Source organism: Quercus robur, chromosome 6 (genome assembly GCF_932294415.1).
Source record: "Quercus robur chromosome 6, dhQueRobu3.1, whole genome shotgun sequence".
Classification (NCBI taxonomy): domain Eukaryota; kingdom Viridiplantae; phylum Streptophyta; class Magnoliopsida; order Fagales; family Fagaceae; genus Quercus; species Quercus robur.
In genome coordinates, this window is record NC_065539.1 from 53755779 (window position 1) to 53764463 (window position 8685).

At 37.7% G+C, this 8685-nt stretch overlaps 2 protein-coding genes across 2 annotated transcripts; one reads left to right on the forward strand and one right to left on the reverse strand.

Moving 5' to 3' along the window:
• Positions 1–1055: 1055 nt before the first annotated feature.
• On the reverse strand, positions 1056–2366 carry LOC126690370 (uncharacterized). Its single transcript, XM_050385476.1, has one exon. The coding sequence runs from the start codon at positions 2364–2366 to the stop codon at positions 1056–1058; it is 1311 nt and encodes a 436-aa protein (XP_050241433.1).
• A 1451-nt stretch (positions 2367–3817) lies between these two features.
• LOC126689511 (acireductone dioxygenase 1) lies at positions 3818–7573 on the forward strand. Its single transcript, XM_050384749.1, has 5 exons — positions 3818–3949; positions 4104–4191; positions 4290–4384; positions 6719–6958; positions 7227–7573. Exons 1-5 carry the CDS (start codon positions 3938–3940, stop codon positions 7353–7355), a joined length of 564 nt encoding a protein of 187 aa, XP_050240706.1. The 5' UTR covers positions 3818–3937; the 3' UTR covers positions 7356–7573.
• The last annotated feature ends 1112 nt before the right edge of the window (positions 7574–8685 follow it).

The following is an 8685-nucleotide window of genomic DNA, read 5'->3' on the forward strand; positions in this document are numbered from 1 at the left end:
TTTTTAACCATAACGACATTCGCCAGCCAGTCAGGATAATATACTTCCCGGATGAAACCTGCCTCCAGTAACTTCCGAACTTCCTCGGCTATGGCCTTATCCCGTTCCTGGGCGAAGACTCGTTTCTTCTGCCGAACTGGAGGGAAGGAGGGCGACACATTCAACTTGTGGACCATGACCAATGGGTCAATTCCCGGCATGTCTTCATGACTCCAGGCGAAAATGTCTTGGTTATTTCTTAGGAAAGTTGTGATCGTCTGGCGTACGGGCCAACTAGCTAGTGTGCCAATCTTAGTCGTTCGTTCAGGCCGTGTGTCGTCAAGCCTTACTTCTTCTAGCTCTTCAACCGGCTCTACTAATGCTCGCTGGTTCCCGATGCACATCGTCTGCTGCTGATCCTCCATCTCTAACATGGCGATATAGCATTCTCGTGCTGCTACTTGATTCCCCCGCAGTTCTCCTACCCCATATTCCGTCGGGAATTTGATCATTAGGTGGTATGTTGAGGTTACCGCCTTCTAGGAATTGAGAGTGGGTCGCCCGAGGATGGCGTTGTAAGCGGACGAGCAGTCGACTACGAGAAACGTTATCTCCTTAGTGATCTGCTGAGGATAGTCACCCGCCGTCACAGCTAGCGTTATCGCGCCCAAAGGGAAGACCTTCGTACCCCCAAATCCTACGAGTGGGGCGTTCGTTGGGGGCAACCGTTCCTTGTCAATCCTCATCTGCTGGAATGCTGGATAATACAGGATGTCTGCTGAACTGCCGTTGTCGAAGAGAACCTGGTGCATATTATAATCTCCAATCTGCAGGCTGACTACTAGCGCGTCGTCATGAGGATGGTGAAGTCTACGAGCGTCATCTTCTGAAAAGTTTATGACGGGATTATCTATTCGCGGCATCTTTGGTATGGATCTCATGAGTTGGACGCTATGGACCATCCTGAGGTAGGTTTTGCGGGCTTTTTTGGAAGATCTGGCTGCAGCTGTACCCCCTACAATCATTCGTATATCTCCTATAGGTGGTCTAGGGCGGTCGTTCTCCCTTCGTGGAGCCTATTCTTCCGGTGTATCAATTCTTTCCCTGCTGACGAACCTCTGTAGTTTCCCCTGCCTGATTAGGGCCTCAATCTGCTGCTTCAGGTCATAGCAGTTAGCTGTGTCGTGCCCGTTGTCCCGGTGAAAGCGACAATACTTGTCTCTCGGTCTTTTGTTAGGGTCTCCCTTCAACTTTCCAGGGAAGGTCAATGCTCCTTCATCTTTGATTTGCATCAATACTTGGTCGATCGGGGCGGTTAACGGGGTGAAATTGGTGAACCTTCCAGTGGGGGGTCTGGAGCGCTTTTCATCACGTTGATCCCCGATTTTAGCGACCTTTCGCCCCCTGTCTTGTCTCGTGTCTTCCTGCCTTTCCCTCTTATTAGGCCTTTCCTCGCGGGCCAGCAGTGCGTCTTCTACATTCATGTACTTCGTAGCCCTATAGAGAACGTCCGTCATGGTTTTTGGGTCATTCTTGTATAAGGAAAACAAGAACTTATCCTTCTGTAGCCCGCTGGTGAACGCGGCTACGAGTATTTTATCGTCAGCTTCGTCAATCGAAAGGGCTTCTTTGTTGAAACGAGTTATGTAGGCTCGCAGCGTCTCATCTTCTCGCTGCTTGATGTTCATTAAGCAAGCGGTGGACTTTTTGTATCGATGTCCGCCTATGAAGTGTGAGGTGAACAGGGCGCTCAACTCCTTGAAAGTATTGATGGAGTTTGGTGTCAACCTACTGAACCAGACCCTCGCAGGCCCCTTCAGTGTGGTCGGGAACGCCCTGCACATGATCTCGTCTGGTACGCCCTGAAGGTGCATCAGGGTCTTGAAGGTCTCTAGATGATCGAGTGGATCCTTGACCCCGTCGTAACTTTCGATCTGCGGCATCCGGAACTTTTGTGGCAGGGGGAATGAGTCGACGGACGCGGTGAATGGTGAGTCGGTTCTGTTCACTAAATCGTCGAGATCAGAAGATACTCGCCCCTTAAGGGCGTTCATCATGACCTCCATCTGCTCCTTCATCGCCTGCATCTCGGCGACGATAGGCGGGGGGGCAAAATCCATGAGAGACGGAAGGCTCACGTTTTGCTGCTCTGGTCGGCTTGGGGCATTGCTGCCCTCAGGCTTCTCCTGCTCCCTTCGCTCGGCACTGTTACCTTCCTGGTTTTGCTCCTGAAGGTTGGGTCCTACATCCCTTTGTCGTAGCTGCTCCTCCAGATCGTGGTTCTGCTTTGTGAGTCGTTCTACTGCCGTCATGAGAGTCTGGACCTGCCTTTCTAATGCAGTAGATCTCGGTGGATCGTCTTCTTGAGCGTTGTTGGTGGTAGCCATTGAGCGAGTGAGTACCATGCAACTCTTATGTCCGGGAGGCGATGATCTGGCTTAAACTTTTCGCGTCTTCCCACAGACGGCACCAACTGATGATGCCGTAATATCACCAGTGAGCAGCACAATCCACGCTCGCTCCAACTAACAACCTGCAAGAAGAAAGAAGTGATCTCGCCGTGGGCACCGGTGTGGTGTTGACCAAGTACCCTCCGACGGTCAAGTTAGAATTGTTCTCAACTCTAGAGTGCTAGAGAGGGTAAATTATGCGTACCTTGATTCGCGAGAGTATTGAAGCTTTTATAGTAGAAGAAAGTCGGCTTCTCCTCCTTGGACTAGAAGTCTTTTCCTTATAGGCATCCCCTTGAGTAATCCCAAACGTGATGGACAAGACATTTCCTTGTAGAGGGGATTAACGCGCGTATCTTCCGGAATGTTCCTTGCACTAGGTTTCTAGTTTCCTTGGAGACCACATGTGCGCGCCAAGAGTATGGAACTGCTCTAGGCCATTAGACTCTACCGTTGCCGGCCTATGGGCTCGGATCCGTCAGGCCCAATGTCGTGAAAATCCATTGCGCTAAATTTTGCCCCTTCAAAAATAATAATTATATTCTCGATTGCATCTATTCTATTTTTTAGCTTTAATAGCTGAGAATCATTGTCAAATTCTACCAAAAGGGTATGGGATGGGTGGGCGTTGGATTCAGATAAGTGCAATACCTTAAATCGTGTTAATCCATCTATCTAATCTTTAACCAATGCTAGCTACTGTAGGCTTAATCTCTTCTAGTTTTCTAATCACAACCTCCAAATGTTATTAGTTTCCTCCAATATTTTAATAGTTTTTCTTGTAAATTTTTTTAATATTTAATCTTTCTATTTTATAGACCAGACCAAATATAAAGAATGATATTATGATTTGATCATATTATATGTGTTTATAAATTTAAAAATTGTATGATATAGTTACTAATATAAATAAACATGTTTCATGCCTACTCAAGAATGCAAATATTTTTTGATAAAATAAAAATGTAAATATTTTTATATATATATTTTTTTACATCCTTAATTGCATGTTATTAATTTTTTTTCCTCATAGGTTGGACTTTGTTTCAATTGATATAAATAGACATGGTTTAATGTCTACTCAAGACGCTAATTTGATAGTTATAATCACAACGATGAATTTGAATCCTAATCTTTATATTAAAAATGCTATTAAATTACAAGAGTCTCGACTAAAAACAAAAAAGCTAATAAGGACAAGGCTGTGCATGGGAGCCAAACCTTTGATTAATTGGGCAGAAGTGAACAAATGCGCTATTGCCAAGAATGAATGATATTATTCTTGGTGAAGGCCAGCACACACCACAAAATAACTAGAGAAAACTACGCAGTACACGTGGCAGACATTGACACACGAATAGCAAGAAAATAATCTAAAACAGGAAGTTCGAGAAGGTAGTAAAAATAACAATATAAATAGCAACGGGCACTCATTCAACTCTTTGAGAAAACAGAAAACTCCACCAAGCAAGTTCTGAGTCCAATTAAGCTCCAAGTGCAAGGCTTCTATGGCAATCGAGGTGAGTTCTTTCTTCCACCGATAGAGTTAAAATCAATGACCACATATATATATATATGATTGAATTTTTTTTTTTGAGGACCATATGATTGATTATTTGTTATAAGTATGTATGTATACTTTATAACTAAAACAAAACCAAAAAAAAAATTAAGGCATGGTTCATGGATGAGAGCGATGAAGATCCAAGGCTTCCTCACCATCGCAATCCTCAGGAGTTCGTTTCATTGGACCGATTGGCAGGTCACAATTTACAAAACACTCTCTCTCTCTCTCTCTCTCTGTGATTTCTTTTTTTTTGGTTTGAAAAATATTGTTGATGAAAAATGGTAATTTTGTAGAGTTGGGAGTGTTGTACTGGCATTTGAACCCAAAAGACTACGAGAACGATGAGGAGTTGCGGAGAATCAGAGAAGCAAGAGGATACAATTACATGGTACTGGTTCTACCCTTTAATTTTTTTTTTTTTTTTTTCCTTTTAAGAAAAAAAAAAATTTTGGTAGTGTTATTTAACTCGGAGAGTTCGAATTAATTAAAATGGGAAAAATATTCTGGTAAAAGTCCACTAATTCAGGCAAATAATCGGTTATGTTATCTATTTATCTTAATACTAGATTGTAACTTCATGCATATATATGAATATACTTAAAATATATATATTAAAATGCATAGTATTCTTCTTAACTATATACATTAAAATGTAAATTGTCCATATTTTAAAATTTTTTTATGTTCATTGATTCTAAATTTTTTTACTTTTGTATGGTATTTTATTTTTAAGAAATCAAGTACCGGGTAAATTATTATTTTTTATTTTATAAATTTTATATTATTAAATGGATTATAAATATTTAAGATAGAAATTAGTATTTAGACTATGGATTGTGGAGTGATTTATCTTTATCTTTATGTTTTTTTTTTTTTCTTTTTGTATAGTACTTTATTTTCAAGAAATCAAATACTGGATAATTTTTTTTCACTTTTTTTTTTTTGTAAATTTTATATTATTAAATGGATTATAAATATTTTAGATAGTAATTAGTATTTAAAGTGTGGATGGTGAACTGCGGAGTGATTGTTTTTTTTTTTTTTTTTTTATCTTTTTTTTTTCTGTATAGTACTTTATTTTCAAAAAATCAAGTACTGACTAAATTTTTTAAAATTTTTTTTCTTTTGTAATTTTTTTTTCATTTATTCATTTCTAGCAACTATAGTTTTCAAATTCTCAACCACTATATTTTTTAAATCTAAGAAGGTTATCATTTTTGGTAACATTTTAATTTGAAATTTATCAAATCTATATAATTTGGAATGAAACTATTCATTACTTTTTCCCTACAAAATTCATTAATTTTTTTGCTTAGTTTTATTTTTTAGGTTATGATTATTATTCATTAACTTATCATCATTCCTTTCTAATTTTTCTTTTAAGAAACCTATCAAATTTTAATTTAAGGGATTATTACTATTATTTTGATTGTTAAGTTTAGATTAAACAAAAATAATTTGTTTAAAAAAAATGATAATGATGAGTTTGAGTTTAAGTTGGACTTGTTAGAGAGATAGAATTTTACTCCTTATTAAGTTTGGACTAAACAAAAATAATTTTATTTAAATAAAATGATAATTTTATTTAAATATTGTGCTGACATGGAAAATTGTGAGAATTTTAGAGGTTTCGATTATATATATATAAATAGACTAGCCTCATCACACGCGCTCTGCACGTGCGATGATGCTCTTTTTTATTATTTTAAGTTTAATGTAATTTTTCAATTTGAATTTATCTATTGTTAGTGAGGTTAGTTATATAGGAATGGATTTTTAAGAAACTAAAATTTAGAATTTGAAATGGAATAAACTGTTGGGTTTAGTATGTGCTAGTTTTTAGGAAAAAATGTATTAAATGCACATGAGATATATTTAAATAGAGAATGTGCTAATTTTTAGAAAAAAAAAAATCTCTCTTGGTAATTTTTTGTTTAAAATTTTGTTGAATTACAATTTTAATCCTACTTTTTATTTGTTAAGAATAAGTATTATCTAATTAAATTAGGAGTATATTGACATTTTTTGAAGTTATAATTAACTTTCTAAATCCTCTTAATATATAGAGATGAGTGCAGGAATTTGAATTTAAAAAATAAGAACTTACACAATTGGGTGTAATAGTGTGATTGAGTAAGCATTAGTCTTTAATTCTTCACACTCAAAATTTAAAACGTGTCTTCTTCAATCCAAATCCTTTCTTCATTCTTCCACTTCAAACTCAAAGTGTGATCTTCTTACCTAAAAGAATGGAGAAAGTGAGGGCACATGGTGGAAAACATAAAGGCATAAACTTTAGAAATTGCTTTCACGGCCAAAAATTTCTAGCACACTAAATACTGAAAAAAAAAATGCAGAAAACTTACCAGAAAATTTTTTCTATAGACAGAAATAGAGCATTGGGTTAAAGGTTTTTATTTTTTTTTGGTGGGAGGGGGTGTATGGTGTCGTAAGAAAAACTAACCGATTTGAACATTCACTAATCACTACAAATTTGTGTAATTATTTTGGTTTGGGGCTGTAAATAATAAAAACCAACATATTCTTCTATTCTCTGTTGAGTTCAAGTTAGTTTACTTAATTGGATGAAATATATATATAATGGAAGAAAGTCATGCCCGTTTGTTGAATAATGGATTTGTTATCAGCCCTACAGCCTGCAGGCACATCATAAAATGTTTATTGTGGCTCACTTGATCCTTTTCGTGTGGATGCATTGAAGGATTTGCTTGATTTATGCCCTGAGAAAGTGGACAACTATGAAGAGAAGCTGAAAAATTTCTACACAGAGCACATACATGCTGATGAGGAGATACGTTACTGTTTGGAAGGAAGCGGGTATTTTGATGTTCGAGACAAGGATGACCGTTGGATTCGCATTTGGATCAAGGCAGGTGATCTTATCATTTTGCCCGCTGGAATCTACCACCGGTTCACTCTTGACACCAAAAACTATACTAAGGTAACATTGAAATAATATCAATTACTTAACAGCTAGCGCCTACTAAATCAATTAGAGCAAGAGACTATGTTGGTTTTGATTGTCGCTAATTTGACATAAATATATAGTACAATCCACAACTATGTTTTTGACTGATTTTGCAAATTAAACCACTGCATTTGCTTACTGATAACAATGACTTCACCACCCGACTAAATCACTTATATAGCATTTTGACATAATGGCCCTTGTTGGTTGATCGGCAACTTGGTGTTTGTTGGTGTCGCAGTTGATGAGGTTGTTTGTGGGAGAGCCGGTGTGGAGTGCATATAATCGGCCACAGGAGAAACACCCAGCTAGAAAGGAGTACATCAAGAGTTTGACTGAAAAAGTGGGAATGACGTTAGAAGCTCACTAGGCATCGGTTGTCCTAGGTTACTTTTCATCTACTTATATGTATGGTTAGCTCATCTCCTAGCTATTTACAAATGTAACCGTGATGTGTGCACGATTTGTTGTGTATGTACTATATTTGGAAATTCCTTACTGCATTGGCAAATAATTGAGTTATACATTTGACAATATAGATAGAACTCTATTTAAAAAATTAGCAATGCATATTTACTTATAACTCTATATATTGTTGTTATGATCAGTCAAGGTGCAGTCTAGTGGTGGGAGGTTTAAAATGAGTTATAAACCTGGATATCTTGGATTTGAATTCTCACTAGGAGTTTCTCTAGATTATTTGATACATGGTTCTAGTGGGTAGGGTCGTGTATTTAGGATTTACACCATAGGGATGGGTTTGAAAGGCCCTCTACCTTAGTGAAGTTTAACATCATCAAAAAAAACTCCACCATTTTGTTTTGAAGCATACCTATCCTCCGTTGTGTCTGATCATGTGATATTGATAAATAATTTGATTCTGAAGCATTAAAATACTTTTTTTTTTTTTTTTTTGAGAATGAAATACGTGCTGAAATATATTCATCAACGAGGAAAATCAGAAAAAACAAAAGTGCTAACGTCCGGTGGAACATCCTCCATCCAAACAAGTAAAGGAAAGGAATGTCTAGCTCTCTGGGCTAAAGCATGTGCAATTGCATTGCTTTGCCATACAACATGAGAGAAAGAAATACTCTGAAAAGAGTTTACAGTGAGAAAGATATCCTTGATGAGATGAACACCTAGTGAATTTTCATAACCACCATGCCTTAGAGATCTGATCACTGACTCCGAATCTCCCTCAATGACAGATTTGTTGAAGCCCGTTTCAAGGGAGAATTGCACAACCCTCTTGGCAGCTAGTAATTCCAGAATTTTAGCAGAAGGAAGTTTTTGAATCTTTTCAGACAGTGCCGCCATCACTTTGCCCCTAGGATTACGGATAATTACACCAATTCTAGCCTCATCTCGCTCATTAAACATAGCCCCATCGAAATTTACCTTCACTAGATCCGAGTCAGGAGGGCACCATCTCTTAATAATCTTTTGTCGAATGCTGGGGAAGCTTCTGTTCTGCTTAGCAAAAACCCGAACATAATCCTTAGCAAAACCCGAGATTTTTTCCAGTGGTAACGAGGATTGTTGTAACCAAGTTTTGTTTTGATGATACCAAATGGCCCATGCCGTAGTTGCAAACAAAGCTACTAGGAGAGGTCATTCTTGAATTAGCTTCAGGACATCAGAAAAAGAATTCGAGGTTATTCGAGACCTATCCACCCAACCAAAGTCTGAATCCTAGA